At 40.2% G+C, this 21,930-nt stretch overlaps 1 protein-coding gene across 6 annotated transcripts in view; it reads left to right on the plus strand.

The window, feature by feature from the left end:
• Nucleotides 1–21,930, plus strand: part of PCNT (pericentrin) — an 820,497-nt gene that overhangs the window by 785,494 nt on the left and 13,073 nt on the right. For 3 of the 6 annotated variants that reach the window (XR_004539479.1, XR_004539483.1, XM_033944854.1), the window contains one exon: nt 20,286–20,365. The exons of the other annotated variants lie outside the window; for them this stretch is intronic. Coding sequence is in view for 1 of the 3 variants with exons in the window: in XM_033944854.1 (XP_033800745.1) it covers nt 20,286–20,317 (32 nt within the window). In the remaining 2 variants the exon portion in view is untranslated. Of the gene's footprint in view, nt 1–20,285; nt 20,366–21,930 lie in introns of those variants that run through there. 6 annotated transcript variants of the gene reach the window in all.

Genomic DNA, 21,930 nt, shown 5'->3' on the forward strand with positions numbered 1-21,930 from the left:
TTAGATGAAAAGAGGCCCTAGGCTATTCCACTTATGAGGCCCTTTCACCTCCCATTTTTAAGTTTGTAAATTACCATGAGAGATAATAAAATACATCACCCGGGGCTGAGACCGATTCCCCTCCGGAGCCGGGAAAGAGGTAGAGAGGAGCAGCGGGATCCGATCCGGAGCTGGAGCACGTGTGCAATTCAGATTCCCCACCCCCGGCTGAATTTTGATGAGTCACTGGAGCAGGCGCCGTGAGGAGTGACACAGAAGCACACCTCGCGCCACCAGGACTCACGATATTTCAACAGCGCATGTGCGCTCTAGGATTTTATTATTTATGATATAATCATGAAAATATAAAATAAAGCACGTAATATACATTTTAAAATATGCAAATTAAAACATGTTAAGAACTTACTTAGAATTCCGCAAAATGAAGATATTGTCACAAAAAAATTTTTCAATAGTCTATAAACACTTCACTAAAGTATTGAACCTACTGAACTCAAAAGGCGAGAATCAAATGATCGTGTATGCAATCCTAAAATATGAATCTTTTCTAATAACATTAACACGTGTTTCATATTTTCGAAGTAACATGAATATAACCGAACGTCGGGATATCAATAGGTCTGTTCGTTTGTCTGTTCCAATCTATACCAATCTGCACTTTATTTATGCAAGAACAAACCAGAGCTTAGTAGCATAAGGCACGTCAATATTTGACATAGCAATCAGTGAACGTATGAACTATACTTTGGTGCAATCTAGTATATACAAACGAACAGACCCAATGAGCCGAACGCATTGATCTTAACCAATACATTTTTATGTTTGTTTATTAGTCATTTGCGTAGAATTTCTCCTTATTTTCGGTTCAGTGTTTTGGTGTTCACTGTTTTTAGAATAGTGTAATTTTAATTTGAATGTAGGTCCCTCTTGATCTTGAAGCCCTAGGCTGAAGTCTAGTTAGCCTATATGAAAATCCGGCCCTGCCCCGAATAGAGTTGTGTTGCTGAAAATGCTAATAAAGGCTCCAGAGCTATGTTAAACTATAACGGCGACAAGGGACATCCTTGTCTGGTGCCTCTAGATGGGGTGAAGGCATTTGATATCTTATTATTTATATATAATCTGGTGGTAGGATTAGAATAAAGAACTTTAATTATGTTGATCGTATTCTGCAAAAAACCAAACCATCTCATAAAGCAAAGTGAAAAAAAGCCACTCAACCCTATCAAAGGCCTTTTCTGCATCCAAAGCAATAGCCACATATTAATTATTGATTTTTGAAATATTTTGCAAAATTTCAATAAATAGCCTGGTATTATCACTGGACATTTGCCCATTCATAAATCCATTTTGATTAGTAGAGATAGGTAGGCAATATTTTTTGTAATCAAGTATCTAATATCTTAGCGTAAATTTTGGCATCAGCGTTAATCATTGATAATGGTATGTAATTAAGAACCAAAGTAGCATCCTTATCTCCTTTAGGTAGAACAATTATTGTGGCTTCAGTGAAAGAACCATTAATATTTTGTGACTTAATAAAATAAGCAAATAAAAATGGGCTAACAGTCAAATTTTATACAGTGTTTCAGTCTCAATTAACTTCTAAGCTAGATATATTTGTATTTTAAATCCCAAAAAGTCCTTGTCTATTTTTAAAGAACAGTTTCGTAATCCAAATTTTATCTGGCAGTAATGCCACCATAGGCAATAAAGTTGCAGGTTTAGCTAACTCTTTATCAGAGGATTTCAAAATAAATGATAAATCTAAATGTTGATTCTCTTAACCTTAATCTAAAATCTGCTGATCTTGTACTATTGTTGGTAGATAATAAACCTGTGTAAAAGGAGGTATAATTTCTCCAGGAATATTTAAGATCTCCAAAAAATATCTCTTTAGCATTTCTCTGGGTGTCACTACGGGCACCTTTGGGAAATTCAACAGCTGCAAAGGTTTCCATTTTTCTCCAGAGATTAATATTATCCTTTATCAAAGTATCTTGAATTTGCTTAATACCTGTCAAAACTAGATCAATTTTTTAAATATTAAATATGAAGGAACTCAATTCCAATTTTAAACCTTTTAATTCATTTTTTTGTTTGTTTATTTTCCCTTCTAAAAATTGAATCCGGGGACTTAAGGATTTACCAAGATTTACCATTAGGTCCCATGAGTCCAAAGTCACTTTAGGAGGTTTAGTAGGAAGAACAAAGCCTTTTTGCACAGCTGTAAATCACTCACCGTTTAAATTCCCATCCTGTTGGCCTCCATCCAGGTGTTGTTCGCGTTCTATCGATAAAACCGCCAAAGGGTCACACCTGGGACTCTCCTGATTTCGAAGAGAGTCCAGTACCAAACCCACCACTGTTGTCCTCTTGGCCTTACGGGAAGGAAGCATGCCTTCCATTGGCTATCTCAGACTGATGAGCTGGCTTCCTGAGGCTGTGGAGGCAGAGCTCAAGTGTCGGGGCTCAGAGAGTATGGAAGAAACAAGCAGCAGCGTTGTGCCTGAATGAAAATACAGATAAGTTTTTCCTGCTTAGTTTCAACAGTGCTTGGTGTTAGTACACTGTAGCGTTTGCTTTTTGCTTTTGGTGCTGACAGATCCTGTGAATGAAACACTATGGGCTCCTTTTACTAAGCTTCGATAGTGGTTTTAGTGCACACACTAGGAATAGAAAAGGCAGATTCTACCTCTTTAAACACAGTACCTGAAGGCAACATCGCTTTGGCAGATTCTTGTAGGTCACCAGTCAAAACCAAGGCACCAGTTGGTGATGAAAACAATGCTGAGGTGGTGGAAACTCTCTGTACTGCGAGGTCTTCAGTCTCCTCGCTACCCTCCAGCATTTCTGTCTCGCTCTTTTCTGACGAAAGTCGAGGGCGTGGCTGTTCCAGTGATCTCCGCTCCTCTGGAGAGAGGCTAACTGCCTTGAGGGAAGCTCAAGAGTGCTCTGTCTCACTTCCTCTTCCAGCCGAGGACTTCTCATCCGGTTCTACCCCAGTGCCTCGCTCGACGAATGCATCCTTCAGACCCAATACCCGTTGAACCGGCCCGGGTTCCGTTGGATAAACCCCAGTAAGGCTATTCTTATGTTCTACAAATTCAGGGAAAACACCAGGTCCAAATAGGCTTCTATCTGAATTTTACAAAATTTTCAAAACAGATCTCTCTCCTCATCTTACTCATCTGTTTAGTAACCTGGACCATAACTCATTTCATTAACCATTTTGCAGATACAGTTATCACTGTTATACCTACACCCAATAAAGAACCTCAAATTACAGTCCAATAACTCTTGTAAACTCAAATTACAAATTATCCCCCCATTTTACAAAGCCACACTAGCAGCTGCAGTAACTGCTTCGAAGCCCACAGGGATTTAAAGGGTTTTGAAGCTACACTGTCAGAAAGTGCCTTTAACATAAATAGGGGATAGTAGCTCCGCAAGAATGTAAATGGACTAAAGGGCTCTAAGGCTCCATCTAGAGATCATAGCCTTAGAAGCGGCTGGGGTGAGTTGTAATCCTCCGAAGGACCCGGCTGAACAGCGGCCAAGGTGGAAAACACGGAGAGAAGAACCTCCGGAGGCCACAGTTGCTCAAAAGCATAAATTCTCTCACTACATTAAGGTTCAAGATTGAGAACGGATTCTTAACGGGTGGCCAGACCCGAAGATAGTTTTGCAAAACCGAGCAACAGCTGGATGCAGCTCCAAAAGAACTGCCAATCCTGGGATCGAGAACCAGAGAGACCGGCATTCAGGATCCGCAGAGACGTCACCATGAGGCCTTTTTCCAGACCCACTTGGAGAAAACAAGGACCCACCTGTTCTTGGTCACTTCAGCGATCTAAAGGTCTTCTACGCCAGTGTTTCTCAACTTGGTCCAGTCAGGTTTTCAGGATATCCACAATGAATATGCATGAAATAAATTTGCATATAATGAAGGCAGTGTATGCAAATCAAGTTCATGCATATTCATTGTGGATGTCCTGAAAACCTGACTGGCAAAGCCGCTACTACCATTATCACTGTGGTGAAGGCCCAGGGTGCGGACACCAGCCCAAAGGACAGGGCCAAAAACTGACAAAGCTGATCCAGCACAGGAAACCACAGAAATTTGCAGTGAACTGGAAAAATGGGAATGTGCAAATTCACCTCCTTAGGGATGGCTGCAAGGCTTCTGTCTTGTGGGTGGGTGGGAGTTGGGCTGATTGTTGGGGGGGGGGGGGGGCTGTATGAGTGTGTGTATGTATGGGGTTTTTCCTTTGCTTAGAGTTAGGCAGCTGCTTTCCTGTATTGGATTTTTCTGGCAGATGGACTTATGCGATGGTGCTGTACAGGTACTGCTTTTAACAATGCTTTATACTGATGGCGTTATGTAATGTTATCTTTGAATATTAGAGGTTTGAATCATCCTATTAAGAGAAAGAAAATGTTGCTGTTCTGTAAACATCACTCTGTACAGGTGGTCTTTTTGCAAGAAACTAAGTTAAATTCGATTGAATCTGCCAAGCTCAAAAGGGACTGGGTCTTCCACTATTTCTTCTCTCCAGCTGTTTCCTCCAAGGGTGGGGGGAGGGGGTGGCTATTCTACTGTCTAAACAACTTCAATATACTATAGTTAGCTCTTCCCATGATTCTCAGGGCCGCTGGGTATCAGTCACTCTTGATATTGCCTCCCTCAGATACACATTCTTTACTTTATATGGACCTAATACTGCTGACCCAAAGTTCTTTAATGAGTTAGCTAAAGAGCTGGCTTCTCTCTCCACTGACTATATTATAGTGGGTGGCGACTGGAATCTAGTCCTTGATGCACATTTAGACTCTTCTTATCGCCCTCTGTCTACGCGCCCACTTTTGATGAATATTCTCTAGTCCTATGACCTGGCTGATGTTTGGCGTCTTTTTCATTCTAAAGATCAGGAATATACCTTTTGGTCTGCGCCACATGCGTCTGCTATGCGGTTGGATTATTTCCTTATATCTAATTCTCTCTTACAATTTGTTCAGACCTCTTCTATACTCTCCTGTCCTTTGTCGGACCATTCTTTTTTTTTTTTTTCCATGAAAATTTTATTGATTTTAGTAAAACCAGCATAACAGAGGCACAAGGCAGTACAAAAACAAACAAAGCTATAAAGAGCACAAATCAGACACAGTCAGACATTAGAGGTTTGCAAATAGGTCAGTAAAGGGGACCAACAAGAGATGGCAGACCGAAGCTGACCCTTACATTCAGAGAACGCTATTTCAAATTTATGATGTTGTAAAACTAAATTCCACCAATGATGGACATGAAGTAAGTTCGTAGACTTCCAATGAGAGAGAATCAATTTCTGAGCAAGTATGAGTAATATGTCAAACAATTTTCTTTGAGAATCCAATAATTCAACATGTATAGAATGTGATTTAAACATTACAATAGAAAAAGATAATTGACAGTCTAAGCGAAACATTGATTTCATTATAGACCAGACATCTTGCCAGAAGGAAAATACAAACGAACATTCAAAGATCATGTGAATCAATGAACCTTGACCAGTCTTGCAATTCCAACAAACATTAGAGGGTAGGAGACCGGCAATACATAATTTATGGGGAGTCCATAGCGCCTTATGGTATAAAAAGTACATAGACTGCAAAGTACTAGCTGATGAAAGGGATCTCAGCGATTTAGACCATAAAAGCGCCCATGCTTTATTACCTAATTGATGTTCACAATCTTTTTCCCAGATACCCTTAAGTGTGTTAGTAGATGGAGTATCCCAGATAAGAGCAAGTTTATATATTTTGGAAGCAGTGTGTCCTGTTGCCAATAGACCCATAGCAAGGTTAGAGATAGTCGGCTGATGAGCATTAATAGTATGAAGAGAAGAGGTGTTTGAAATACAGTGATGAAGCTGCACCCATTTAAAGTAAGCTGAGGATGGAAGAGCATATGTGGTTTGGAGGGTGTGAAAAGGAAGTAGTTTAATATTAGTATCTACAATATCTTTCAGTAAGAAGATTCCTTTGTCTATCCATTCTTTCCATAGGAAAGGCTTTTTGTCGATGAGAATATGTGGGTTATACCATAAAGAAGTATATAAAGAGGTAGCATAAGAAAATTCCAAATGTGAATCGAATTCTGAGAGACATTTGATTGTCGATTGTAGTAGGGGAGATATAGATGGGCTACGTGTTGCAGTTAGATATGCAGAAGGAGAAAGAGGTAGCAACAGTTGTTTTTCAACCTCAAACCAAACTGGTGAGTAAAGTTCTTGATCAGAGAACCAATATAATCCCTGATGAGTGATAAAAGCTTTGTGGTAGGATAAAAGTCGGGGAAAAGAACTCCTCCATCTTCCTTTTTTAATTTGAGTTTTTTGAGTGCTATTCTGGGCTGTTTATTCTTCCAGATGAAGGAGGACAAAAGGGAGTCAATCTTTTTGTAAAAAGCAGGAGGAAAAAGACAGGGGATCATAAGTAAAATATAATTTATCTTGGGCATGAACATCATTTTTATTGTTTCCAGACTTCCCCACCATGAAAGGAATAGAGGATGCCAAGATTGAATTAAGGTTCTCACAAGTTGAAGTATTTTCTGTGTATTGACATCAATAGTTTCCGAACGGGACTGAGTGAGTTCAATGCCTAGATATTTTAATTTGTTTGAGGCCCATATCAAGTCATGAGGTTGAACCATAGCGGAAGTAGCATAATGATCAAAGGGAGAGTTTCCGTTTTATCCTGATTAAGTTTGTATCCTGAGAAGGAGGAGTAACTAGCTATAGTATTGAGAAGTTCTTTAATCGAGGTTTCCGGATTAGACATATAGAGGAGAACATCATCTGCATAAGCAGAGAGTTTAACTTCAAGAGAATTACATAGTACGCCAGATATATTTGGGTTCTGTCTGATTTGGATGAGTAAAGGTTCTAGGGCAAGGTTGAACAAATATGGAGAAAGAGGACAGCCCTGTCTGGTTCCCCTGTGGAGCTGAAAAGTGGAGGAGAGAGAATTATTCGCTGTTATACGAGCCGATGGAGTAGTATAGAGCACTTTAATCATTTGGAGAAAGGGGGATTGAGCTCCGAACCATTCTAAAATATGAAAAAGATAATTCCATTCAATTCTATCAAATGCCTTCTCGGCGTCAAGAGATAAGGCTATAACAGGGTCTGGAGAGTTTCTAGCTACATGCGAGAGATGGAAGAAGAGTCTAGAATTATCTGCAATAAGTCGACTAGGCATGAAGCCAATTTGATTAAGGTGAATAACTTTATGAATAACCTTTTTAATTCTGTTTGCCAATATTTTAGCATATATCTTATAGTCTACATTCAATAACAATATAGGTCTATAATTCTGTACTTTCAAATGATCTTTGTTAGGCTTTGGGATAACAGTAATAATTGCCTCAGTAAAACGGCTCCGTTGGACTAGATCTGGAGAGATATACCGAAACATTTCTAAAAGATGATGCAACAGTTCGTCTTTAAAAATTTTATAAAATTCTACAGGCAGACCATCAGCACCTGGTGATTTATTTGAATGTAGCTGCTTTAATGCAGTAAGAATTTCCTCTGCAGTAATGGTTTGATTCAAAGCAATATTATCCGAATCAGACCAAACTGGTCGGTCTAAATTCAATAAAAAGGAATTCAGAGAGGTTAAATCGGATGAAGATTCAGATCGATATAAGCGCTGATAGTACTCATGAAAGGACCTCTAAGATTCCAGAATATGAAGTGATAGGAGTATTATTACTGTTATGAATCACAGGGATCTGAATTTTACGGTGCTTTCTCTTCAAATAGGAGGCTAGCATTTTGCCACTTTTGTTTCCTTCCGCATAATATTTGGCCTCACTAAGGAAGATTTGCATCCCCGCCTGTTTAGATATAAGGCGATTGTATTGATATTTAAGTTGGTATAAAGTATTATATTGCTGGGGATCTTTCGTATTGATATATGTATGTTCCTGATTTAGAATTTGAGTTTCCAGATTTGCTATAGAAGTTTTATCAGCTTTGGATTTATGAGAAGCAATAGAAATGAATTTGCCTCTCAGTGAGGCCTTAAAGGCTTCCCAGGTAGTCAGTGGATCGGTATCAGAGATGGCATTAGAAATGAAAAAATCTTGAATAAATTTTTTAATACAATCCACTATTGCATCATCCTCAAGAAGGGAAAGTTGCATTCTCCATGAAGGGGACCTAGGGGCAGGAGTAGTGGTCCATAGTAGAGTACCAGACACTAACGAGTGATCTGAAATGAGAATTGGGGAGATGTAAGTGTTAACGATTGAGTTGAGGAAGGGAGGAGAAACAAAAATGTAATCTAAACGTGAGTAACTATTATGTGGTATGGAGTGGTATGTATAATCTCTATCTGAGGGATGTTGAAGCCTCCATACATCTAGTAATTGTAGATGTGTAATGAGGGAATGAAAGGAAACATGAGATTTTTGTGGAGACAGTTTGGAATTCGACTGTTTGTCTAAGTAAAGATCCAGAGGAAGATTGAAATCCCCTGCCATGATAATTGGTAGGGATTCAAACGTCTGGATAGTATTTAATAAATCCAGAAAAAAATCTGAAGAATCACTATTGGGAGCATAAACATATATCAGAAGAAATGGAACATTATGAATAGTTATCTGTAATATTATCCATCTTCCATTAGTGTCAATAGCTTGACTAATGATCCTAGGTTGTATAGATTTGGAAAATAATATAGATACCCCTCCTTTTCTGCCCATGAAAGGTGAATCAACCCCGGAGGTGATCCAGTTGCAGGACTTTAGTAGAGAAGAAGTGGAGGAAAGATATGTTTCTTGCAGCATTATAATATCAGGTGATTTCTGTTTTAAGTGGATTAGGACCTTTTTTCTCTTAATAGGATTATTAAGCCCATTAACATTCTAGGAGACAACAGTGACAGGTAATTTCTTATTCGAAGGCATATATACGCATTATAAAAATTAGGACTGGGTTTTGGGATAAAAAGTTATAGGTTATTGTCACGGTAACATATGAGTACTGCCAGATGCCAAAAAGGAAAAGAACAGTGAAAAGTAAAAACCCAACTGCAAAATGCAATTCCAAAAAGAAGGCATGAAGGACCAAAATGATCCAGCCAACAGTAAGAAAAAAGAAGATTGGTGCCATTAATCAAAGAGTAACAAGGGTGCACAAATCTCCTCTTTCATTAAAGAAACAATATGAAAAGGAGCAAGAGATCACAGAGTAACACTAAATTGAGCATAATATTGAACCATAAACATATCAATCATCAATCATGTATACAAAAAGAAAGAAGTAAAGTTCCATTTGATGAAATAGAGGAAAAGAAATAAAACAATGGTAACCAGTATTTAAAGCATACCATAATAAACCATCATGTGTGAGTAAGCAAGCCTTATGAAAAACTGAAAATTATAAAGTTGGATAGGCTAAACATCCATATGAAACTATCACAATTCTAGGCAATCATAAGAAAAATGTTATGAATTATACATAAACAAAAGATCAAAATGAAATATCTATTTGCATCTCCATACTACTTTTCTAAGGTGATATTATAAATTCTTGTGTTTAGTTTTCTTTTTTTTTCTTTGTTTTAATTTTGTTTTTTTTTTTTTTTTTTTTTTCGTTTTGTTTTATGTTTTTTTATTATTTTTTTAACTTTTTGTTGTTTATTTATAAACCCTCTATGGTTTATTCCCTTTTTTTAAATTTTTTATTATTTTTTTTTTCCTTGTTTTTTATTTATATTTATAAAACCCCTAAATTTATTCCCTTATTTCCTAGTTTCCCTCCCCTCACATTCTCTCTTCGTCACATATTGAAAGCACAATCCCCACAAATGTTGTCAGAGAGAAGATAGCACTAACTATAACAGGGATGTCCAAAATAAGATGGTGGAGAGAAACAGAATCCATATACAATATCATCCGAGAGAATATACAGATAGGGTTTATTCCCCAATTTTTATATATATATATATAGAGAGAGAAGTATTTTTATATTTATAAAACCCCTGAATTTATTCCCTCATTTCCTTCCCCTCACATTCTCTGTTCTTCACATGTTGGAAACATAATCCCCATATAATGTTGTCAGAGAGAAGGTATAACTAACTAATAACAGGGATGTCTGTAGTAAGATGGTGAAGAGGAGCATATTCCCCTCACAATATCATTACATTACATTACATTACGGATTTCTATTCCGCCTATACCTTGCAGTTCAAGGCGGATTACAAAAGATTTGACTGGACATTTCCAGTGATGATCACATTACTGAGGATTTTACTGGACATTTTCCAGTGAGGATACAATTTTTTTTTTTTTTTTTTTCTTGGGGATCTTATGGGTTTGATAGAAAACTGACAGTGCCTAGCTGTGTGATATTAGCAAATGGAATACAGTTAGAGTAGGCAAGATTACAATCTTTTTAGGGTCTGTTTACTTGAAGGGTGATTAGGTGTGATATTTGGGGGAGGATTATCTGGTGGTAGATGAGTTCAGTCGAGGTAGGTGAATTATCTGGAGGTAGGTGAACTTAGCTGGAGGTAGGTGAAGTGGGTTTAAGGTTTTTGGATGAATTTTTTAAAAAGCAGGGTTTTGATTTCTTTACGGAATGTTTTGAAGTCGTCCGATGTTGTCAGCAGGTTGGAGATGGAATGGTTGAGTTTTGCTGCTTGTGTTGCCAGAAGGTTGTCAAACATTTTCTTGCGTTGTGTGCCTTTGAGTGGAGGGAAGGCAAAAGGATTCGGGGTTCTTCTGTGTCTTGTGGTGGAGATCTGGTTTAAGCGGTTGTTTAGGTAGGATGGGGAAGAGCCTTGTACTGCTTTGAATAATATCACCATCAGAGAGAACATACAGCTTGCTATAGACAGAGATATCGAAAACAATATGGGGGAGAGAAACAGTAAATCTAAAAGTAAGCAAGGGATATATCAAACCATAGTCAAACAAGTCTCAATTAGAAAAATAAAAACCAGAAAAGCAGAGATATCGATTAGCAATAATAAGTCAAATGAACTAGGTAAATAAGGCATCAGAGAAGGAGAGGCCAGAACAAGTAGAAAGCCTGTTCAAGTTCAAAAATTGAGTCATTCCTCAAAAGAAAAAAGCAGGCATGTAGCTGGAAAAAGGCTGGAGATCTTCAGGATGAAGACATGCCCTGTGACTGTAGACCATCCAAAAAGGATTGAAGTTGCTCAGGAGATTCAAAATGCCGAGTTGAGTTGTTAATTGTCACAATCATCCGGGCAGGGTATTGCAGCCCATATCTCGCTCCCATCGATTTGAGTCTTGCTCTCATGTCTAGAAAGGACTTTCTCTTTCGGATGGTCGTTGTTGCCAAGTCCGGGACAATCAAAAACTTCTTATCTTCAAATTTCAGATCCGATATTGACTTTGCAGCAGTTAGAATTTGCAGAGCCTGAGGATAGCGCAGTAATTTCACTACAATGGGCCTCGATCGTGTAAACCCTTGCTTCAAGAAAGATGGCGTCCTGTGGGCACGCTCGAACTGCAGGGGCAAGTCAGATGTTAAGTGTAGAAGTTTTGGCAATTGGTCTGTAAGAAATTTGATAAGATCAGACCCTTCAGCACATTCCGCGAGACTAATAATTCTGATGTTACTTCGATGATTGCGGTTACAAAGGTCTTCCAGCTCCTGATCAAGTTTTTTAAAGCGCTGTTGAACCCATTCTTCAAATTGTGCTGAGGAAAGCACCGCCATGTCTGCTCTAATTTCCAACGCTTCAACACGCGTTTTGCACCTCTCATCTCACAGGTAATGTCATATTGTTTTGTGATCAGGTCTTTTAAAGCGCGAATCTCATCCAGCACTATATCGGAGGAATCCGGAGGATGTTTACTCACCGACAGCTTCTCCAGAGTCGGGGGATCATGTTTGGATCTTTTCGATCCTGATGATAGCGCCGATTGCGAATCTGATTTGGTAGATTTATTCACGGACATCTCAGCATAGAGAGAGATATTTATAGCCTCAAACAGTAAGGTTTAAAACTTGCTCTGTGGCGATGATTTAGAAATCAGTGGAGGAGAGAAGAGATTATGCAGCCACCTTGTTCTCTGGCTCAATAGCGCCCCCTTGTCAGACCATTCTGCTATCTCGGTATCCTTTGTTCTTTCCGCCTCCTCGTCTCCTGCATCTATTTGGCGTTTGAATGCTGCTCTTCTGGCTGATCCAGCGTTTGTATCCCAAGTTGAAGCATGGACTACAGAATACCTTATGTATAATGATACGTCGCATGTTTCCTGTCAGACCCTCTGGGACGCATACAAGGCGTATTTAAGGGGTAAAATCATAGCATACTCAGCTCATCTTAATAAAGCCCGGAAGCAAACACTCATTGATTTAGAGGCTCAGATAAAATCTTTAGAAGTCTGCTACCATATCTCACCTAATGCCTCAGATCTGATGCAGCTTCGTAAACTTAAATTCCACTACAATACCATTCTATCTGAGCAGGCTGGCGTATTGCTGCTACATGAGGAGGCTTTGTATTATGAACATCGAAACAAAGCAGGTACCTTACTAGCCAATTACCTCAAACAGAAAAAGAGAGCTCTCTCATTACTGATCCTGTTGCCATCACTGCCCAATTTCGTTCTTTATATGAAAACCTGTATACCTCGGGGGTCAGTCCCTCCGAGGCTGACTTTGATGAATTTTTCCGTGACCTGCTTCCTCCCAAGATTCAAGCGGATCTTAATCAACCCCTATCAGCCTTGGACATCAGTGCGGCCATTGCAGGTTTACGATCAGGCAAGGCTCTGGGAGGGGATGGTCTTCCCTTGGGTTTTTATAAAACTTTCCAAAAAATTTTGATTCCTTTACTTCTTCGGCTTTATGATGACTTCATGGTTAAGGGGGTACTTCATGGTGGGGGTACTTTTGCTGAAGCGGATATTGTGATTTTTCCCAAACCCGGCCGTGACCCATTGCTACCTAAAAATTATAGACCCATTTCTTTACTCAATTATGATTGTAAAATCTAGGCGAAACTTCTTTCAGATAGACTTGCCAAAGCTCTACCTTTGCTCATCCATCCTACTCAATGTGGCTTTGTGAGGGGGCGACTCACTGCTGATAACTCAAGAGTGTTTTGTCATGTGTTGCAGGCTGCCCGTACTGTTTCCATTCCACAATGTGTGATGTCTTTAGATGCCGAAAAGGCTTTCGACTATGTGGAATGGAAATATTTATTCTATACTTTACTATGGTTCCAACTGGGTGATGCCTTTATTGATATGGTGCGTCTTCTGTATTCTAACCCTAGGGCCAGATTGAATGTGGACGGTCATTTATCTCCTTATTTCTCCCTGTCCAGAGGAAACCGACAAGGTTGTCCTTTATCGCCCCTCCTGTTCAATCTGGCCCTAGAACCCTTGCTGAGGCAATTGGACTCCTCTGCTGACATCCATGGTGTACTTGTGGGCCCCCATGAGGTACGTCTTTCCGCTTTCGCAGATGATGTGCTCTTCTACATCTCCAGCCCAGAGGATACTCTTCCGGCTGTCTTCACTCTTCACTCAAGTTTGGTAAATTATCCGGGTATGCCATCAATTGGGATAAGACTGAGGTGCTGCCTTTTGAGCATAGGAATTTGACGCATAAGCTCAAAGGTGTGAAAAAATAATTAAAAAATGCAAAATTTCAGTTACCAGTAATTTTATTGTGTTTATATTCAATCATGGCACCAAAAGAATACAGCATAATTGCATTAATCGTTACATTATGGGAGATCGTTATAGTTGTCAAATGCTGGTCTTCTGATAATGAGCTCAGCTTAATATCTAACGACACTCTATTATATACCTTTGGCTCATTATGACATCATCAGTTTCTCAACCAATAAAAATCAACAAAGGAGGTGTTTAAAGTTAGACAAAGTTTCAGAAAAGTACATTTGTTTGCTTATACAGTGGTGCCTCGCATAACGGACGCCTCGTACAGCGAACGCTGCGCATAACGAACTTTTTGTCTTGCTCCCTATAACGAACTTCGTTTCACACAACGAAGTCGCCCGAGGGGCCCGGGGGGGGGGGGCGGAACTACTCTCGCCGCTTCCTAATGTGAGCCGGGAACAGCAGCACCCTCCTGTCTGAATGCAGTGTTCCATCATCTCCCTCCACCTTACCTTAGATGCCGAGTTTTCCGGCTTTCTTTTTCGGCCAGCCACACACTTTCAAAGAGCAGCACATGCGCGCATGCTCTGTTGTTCAATCTTCTCCTCTGACGCAACCGGAAACCGGAAGTTGCAGGAGAGGAGAACATTGATCAACTTCAGCAGCTGCGCGTGCACAGCTTTTTGAAAGCGTGCGGCTGGGTGAAAAAGAAAGCTGGCAAACTCTGCATATAAGGTGAGGTGGAGGGAGGGAAATGTAGGGCTGCAGAACGAATTATTTTGTTTTACATGTATTCTTATGGGAAAACAGGGCTGCAGAACGAATTATTTTGTTTTACATGTATTCTTATGGGAAAACGCGTTTCACACAACGAACGTTTCACATAACAAACTTGCTCCTGGAACGGATTAAGTTCGTTGTGTGAGGCACCACTGTATTCATTTCTGAATATAAATCATAATTTTCACAAAAATATATTAAGAACATCATTCGTTAAAAAGATGCTGTAATGTTCTAAGCCCTTCCATGCTGAAAAGTTGTCAGCCTTAGAGGAAAAAAAAACTCTCCCTAAACTGACAGGTTCAAATTTCATGGCTTTAGCCCACAGAAGCCTTCCTAGAAAAGGAGGAGGAAGGGCTGGTCTCCCCCTCTCTACACTACAGACTGCTACTCATTTCCAGATGTTTTAGGATTTCTTTAGGTTGCAAAGATATATAATATGTTTTTTCAAAACCCATTCTTTTGTTCAATACACAGCCACACATTCATATTTGCTTCATTCATATTTGCTTGGCCAAGCATTCCATACATTCATAACTTAATTCATTCATATTTAATAAATGTTATATCTCAGTTTAGGATATGTCTTCCCAGCCTAAGGCACAGCTGGTATCAATTAACACCACGATGCTAATAGCGGGAAAAACTCTGAACAAAGAAAAAGTAGAAACAGAAGGTCACTGACTCAAAATGGATTCCAAAGCACAAAAGATATAGCAAAACAGAGAACCAAAATGGAGTCCATGTATCCTTTATGATTTCCTCCATGATCTAGCCTAATAGCAAAGTACATAAAAAGATATTATTATGCTTTCCCTTATATTAATCTGTAGTGTGTTTTTCTGGCTTTAGCTTTATTTATATTCAGATTTTTATTCACCAGTTTGTCGTACGCTTCTATTGGGCGTAGCCTTAACTAACACATATGCTTGTATCTAACTAGAATTACCCAGAATCATACGAAAAATAGGCACTTAATACTGCACTATCAAGTTCTGATATCCATTCCATTACCGTCCCATAAACATCACCCCCTACTGGCCACGAGCCACTACTCCTCACTTTGAACTCGTATTGTACCCAGGTGATGATAGCCCCTTATGGCCTTACGTGGTACCCTCATGATCTTAAATACCTGGGCATTTGTTTTTGTAACACCTGGCAAGATACGGTGGATTTGAATGTTAAACTGCTATTGACCAAGGTCCAAACATTGTGCTCTCAATGGTCCCCTTTGCATTTGACTTGGTGGGGCAGATTGGAGTCCATCCGTATGATGTTGACCCCTCAAATATTATATGTATTGCAAATTCTCCCTCTTCCTTTTCCCTCTACTTTCTTCAAACAACTCGATAGGATTCTTGAGCCTCCCCTTTCTCGAACTCAAGCAGCCTTATATGACATTCTCCTTGGATTGGCCATCAAGACTGTGTTGCTACATTGGAAACAGCAGAGTCCGGTGTCTACTTCTCGATGGTGGACTTTGGTTCTTTCTGCCTATGAGTTGCGAGTGGCCAAATGCAGGGGTTCCCAATCAACTTTTTGCAATATTTGGTCTCCATTGATGCTTTATTGTGACTGATTCTTGACTGATTAATCAGTGCTTCTCTTGTCCTGCGCTGTTTCTGTATTGCTTTTGAATCTGTAGCTGACTCTGCCATACCCATGTGAGCTATTGAGGATGCTACCTTTGTCATTCCTTACAGATTGTTCTGTTTGCTGCCTTTTGTTATGTTTTGTTTTGTGTGCTTTCATTAATAAAAATTGAATGACTTAAAAAAAAAAATTCACCTCCTTAAGATTCAGGGAGACCAGAAATTCCCCTGGAGCCATTGACGAAATGACCCACCACAGAATCTCCATCCAGAACCGAGGAAGCTTAAGAGCCGGATAGAAGGGCTGCAAAATCAGAATCAGTCTGCAAACTTTTGATCCTGTCTTAGGAACGATAAAATAGAGTATCTCTGTAAACCCGAAGGTTAGCTTGACACCAGCCATACTGCTTGAATATCCAACATGTGCTGAACAGCAGCCTGGAGAAAGCTCACTGTGTCTGGACTTCTGACAGGAGAAGACACAAACTAGTCTGAGAGAGGCTGGATAAAACCAGCTTGCATAGTAACATACATAGTAGATGACGGCAGATAACGATCCAAATGGTCCATCCAGTCTGCCCAACCTGATTCAATTTAAATTTTTTCTTCTTAGCTATTTCTGGGCAAGAATCCAAAGCTCTACCCGGTACTGTGCTTGGGTTCCAACTGCCGAAATTTCCGTTAAAACCTACTCCATCCCATCTAAACCCTCCCAGCCATTGAAGCCCTCTCCAGCCCATCCTCCCCCAAATGGCCATATACAGACACAGACCATGCAAGTCTGCCCAGTACTGGCCTTAGTTCAATATTTAATATTATTTTCTGATTCTAGATCCTCTGTGTTCATCTCACGCTTCTTTGAACTCAGTCACCGTTTTCCTCTCCACCACCTCTCTTGGGAGCGCATTCCAGGCATCCACCACCCTCTCCGTAAAGTAGAATTTCCTAACATTGCTCTTGAATCTACCACCCCTCAACCTCAAATTATGTCCTCTGGTTTTACCATTTTCCTTTCTCTGAAAAAGATTTTGTTCTACGTTAATACCCTTCAAGTATTTGAACGTCTGAATCATATCTCCTCTGTCCCTTTCCTCAACTGAATATATTCCATGACCTACTGGACTGTAATAATGTGCAGCCAGGCAGGCCAAAACTGCAAGGACCGAATCTCCTATCTGCAGAGGAGTACTCGGCTCCCTGGCGTCATTGGGTCGAACAGGCAGGTCATGCAAGAAGAGCGGTGATAGACAGAGTGTGTATGCAACCTGGAATCCTGAGAAAATCTTTGCGAAGAGGATGAAAAATGTTGCCTGTAGATATGAAAATATCATCAGGAGCCACTCAAGGAAGGATGCCCAGCACCCTTGGGCTGTGCTCTACTATCCGGCCAGGTCTTCGGGTGATGGTCCATTACCGAATTCAAGAGGTCAACCAGATCCGTGCCACACAACAACTGCCCCTGAAAAGGTAGCCGCACCCAAGGTGCCTCGGAGGAGGAATCACCAGCCCACTGCCAAACCCAGAGCATTCGGTGGGCCGGAATAGAATCCACTGACACCCTTGTCAGCACCTTCAAAAGGACATAGAAGCCATCCGCCATGTAAGCCATCCCAGCCCACAAAGCTAAGGAAAAGGCGGTTGTAGCTGAACTAGAAAGGCACATGCCATAAAGGAGAGAGGCACCACAGTTCCAATGGTTAAATAGCTGGTTTAAAACTTTCTGAAAAACCACATCTTGCATAGCTTTCAACACAACTGTCCCGTCATTAGGGAGAGAGTTGCGCCAGGTCAGCTGAGACATCAGGGAAGTTCCCTTGGGCTGCCACAAAGTTGTGGACACTCCTGTGCCCAAGGATGCAAGCTGGACATAGCCCACGCTTTCCATAAAGGACCCTCCAGTCAAACTGCTCCGGAACTATGAACTCATATCCGGATGCCAGGAAAAGTCTGAGATTGCGAACAAATGCTGCAGAGCTAGGGAGAAAAATTTGAAGACATTAAAAGGAGCGAGCTGGGAATCCATGCTCAACTCCGGTAAAGATGCAGCAATGAGATCCGGTAGTGCCTCAGACTTAAACAAGTGCCTGACAGTTGGATCTTCTCTAGGATACGGAGCCCCAAAGGGATCCGGATCCTGGACTCAAGTCCAGATTCCTAAATCCAGGAAGTACAGCACTGTCCAAAAAAGGATCAGGTAGGTCCGAAGAAGCCGCTGGGACCCCAGATACATTCTGGGAAGGAGGAACAGATGGTGCAGACGGAGGTGCAGAGACACATACCCTCCTCCCCCCCTCATCTGCTGAGATACTTCATAGGGGAAACAGAAAAGCACCCAGCAGCCGGAACCCTGGAGTAAAATACAGATCCACAAAATCTCCTAAATTCTGAGAAGGTATCTGGATCCTGGGGCATAGAGGCACCCTTAGATGATTCCTACTTGTGCTTCTTAGGCTGCAGCGAATCCGTCTTGCGGCGGACAGACAAAGCTGCAGAACCAAGCCCCCCAAATAAATGTGGCCACCCGAATGAGCTAGCTGAGCGTGTAATCGCCTGCTTCTGTGAAGGGGAGGCTGAACCAGTAGTTATAACCCCCCCACCCGACTGCACCATATGGCACAAAACGCTCTAAATGCTGCAATTTGTTTCCCAAATTTGGCATGAATCCACACAAGGAGACCCTAAGGACTCCATTCCAGCAGTTTTCCTAGAAAAATTTTGAATTTTACAGAAGCAGGGAAAAGTTGAAAAAAAAGCTAATTCAAAATGGCTGACGGACCCGACTTTACTTCAAAAACACGCCAAAACAACATTTCTGAAACTTTAAAAATTACAAAATAATAAATTTAAGGTGGGAGAAAACAGAGGAACACTAGGAAAGCTTCAAAACCCCTCGAAATTAACTTTTTAGCCTGTCAGCTTCACTTTGTAATCACAGTTACCAGGCATAGAGACTCTGCAGCTGCTCCTAGCCTTTTCAATGGCCAGTTTAGAATTCATTGCCACACACTGCTGAAAATTCATCTTTCAACCTGATCTTCAGGCTGCTGGTCAAACATCTCTGTCTGACTATGCCTCCAGCCCTGCAGACCACTGGATGCGTATCTGGATGGGCAGAGGCATGAAAGCACAGCTAGTGCGCTGCGGAACACCGCTGAGCCCCCCATGCATGCTACACAGTCTGCGCTTGACCCCCCCCCCCCCTTAACAGGGAGTGAGACTAGGTCAGGAACAGCCCTGAACTCCAAGGAAGGCTAAGCAGACTGGCTAACAGGTACCCCGAAGTGATTGGCCTGTCAGCTACAGACCGAAGTCTGTGAATTCTTGAGTAAGCAGAGCTTCAAATCCTTTTCAAACGCAAAAATATCCACAAAAGGGATGAACTTACATCGAATTAAAATAATAAAATGGAAACAGCAGAATTTACACAGCTACAGTCATGCATGTAAAAGAGAAGATTGCTAGAGGGCGCTATACTGTGAAGTACACTAGAGGCAGAGTGAAAAACCTGGAATGGATTTCTTCTGCAGACCATGTGAGTAGTGGGAAATAACTCTATGGTCTTCTAGAATGTCTCACCTATTGCACTGGATTTAGAAATACCGGTATGCATACTTGTCTTGTTGAATTTGATCATTTAAGTCAATATCCTATTAAAATTTCATTTTTCTCTTTACAGAGTTGGTCTGTTTATCTTCTGGGACAATATATGGTCAAATATTGCTAATTTATGAGCATCAATATTGTTATGACATGCTTTTCTCTGTTAATAAACTGTTAATAAAATTAAATTCATCAACCATTTTTTTTTGGAAATATGAAGAAAAAGGCATCTGGATGGTGAAAGATCAATGTAACAACAATAACATTTAATATACCTTCATCACAAGCATTCAGATGGTTACAATTATCACATTGTTTGAAAACAAATTATCCTCTCTCTTCAGTCTTCTCTGCCGGGACAGATAGGGGAAAATGCTTGAGCACCTTAATGTAAATCACTTAGACTATAAGTGGTATATAAATGCTTAAATAAATAAATACATAGAGACTTCTATCATCTTGAGATCTCATCAGTTTTATGCATCTGGACATGTAGCTTCATCAGTATTGTCTGGTATCAAGAGTACTTGGCAGTTGGACCTAAATATTTCTCATGTTTTTGATGATACATGTGAATATTTTTTGACTAAAACAATGAGGCCTCTATTATCAGCTTCAGTCCTTCAATCTATGTATGTGCTTTATCATAGAGCTTTATGGACTACTTGATAGATGTCTTTAGCAGAATTATTGCAGGAAGATGTTTGCTGGAATTGCTCCTCGTCAACAGGTACTCTACTTCATATTATATATGAATCTAAATACATGAAACAATTTTGGACTGACATATGGAACATCATAAATGAATTTTTCTCCATTTCTATTTCTTTATCTCTTGAGCAGTGGCATACCTAGGGTATGTGGCACCCGGGGCCCATCATTTTTTGACACCCCCCCCCCCCCATCTATATGAAAAATATGATTTTTAGTACCAATCTACATATCGCACCACAAGAGTGTACCTAGGAAAAGGCTGCATCTTAAACATTGCAGTGAGCACTAGAACACCAACACATACATTGTAAAACTAAACAAGCCAGATCCCGCACAGTCAATTGGTCCTGTAGTCAATGCCAACTAAAAACTATGTCTTTTTCAGAACACACAGAACAGAGATACACCCTCGCCCAAAATGGAATAATCACAAACTAAAAATAGAAATATGTAGACAAAAGTTAAACTGATCCGCCAAGAAACCAGACCCTGGATACAATGCAACACCACAAAAAACAGTAACACATGTCCTCTAATACAGTGCAAAATATAAAGACAGTAGATGTAAATTTGAAAAACCTGATACATAACAATCACCACTTTATAAATTAACAAATAAAAATAAAACAAATAATGAGAAATAAAAAAATACCATTTTATTGGACTAATCCCCGTAAGCTCGGTCCCCATCCCCGCAAACCACCTGATTCCATCCACACAAGCCTTGAATTGTTTATATTAAAGTATAAAAAGAAATAATATTCTGTACAATTGTCAATTTATAAATCAGCGTCTTCTCCCCACTCTCTTCCCCATTTCCCTTCAGCATCCTCAGCCCACTCTCTCTCCACTTTCCTTCAGCGCACGCACATAAAAACAAGCAAGTAATTTTATATCATTTTCATTCTATTCATTCATAGAAATTAAAGTCTAGATAATGCCAGTCACATAACAAAACATGATTTTACAAAAATAATTCCCTGCAGTCAAGCCTGCAAGGATTACTAGATGTCTTTCAGCAGTTCCCCTCCCTCCCTCCCCCTTACCTTTGTGGCCAAGTCAAAATGATCTACCAACAATAAAATTTTAAAAACACAAAGCACGCTGTACGCAGAGAAAATGTTAATTATCATTTATATTCCACGGGTTTTCAAAGAGGTCAAGGCAGATGACTTTATGCAATGTCACCTCAGTAACAACTATACAAAAATAGACAAATATTCCCCCTCCCTTTTTACTAAACTGCGATAGCGGTTTTTAGCGTAGGGAGCTGTGCTGAATGCCCCACGCTGCTCTCGACGCTCATAGGCTCCCTGCGCTAAAAAACTCTATTGCGGTTTAGTAAAAGGGGGCCATAGTGCAAAATATAGACAGCAGATATAAATTTTCAAAACGGACACATTTTGATCACTAAGTTGAAAATAAAATCATTTTTCCTACTTTTTTGTCTGGTGATTTCATGAGTCTCTGGTCCTTCTTCTGGTCCTTCTTCTTTCTCTCTCCCCCTGGCTCCCCTCTTTATTTCTGCCTTTCTTTCTCTCTCCTCCTGGCCCCCCTCTTTATTTCTGCCTTTCTTTCTCT

The sequence above is a fragment of the Geotrypetes seraphini genome, chromosome 5 (assembly GCF_902459505.1).
Source record: "Geotrypetes seraphini chromosome 5, aGeoSer1.1, whole genome shotgun sequence".
NCBI lineage: Eukaryota > Metazoa > Chordata > Amphibia > Gymnophiona > Dermophiidae > Geotrypetes > Geotrypetes seraphini.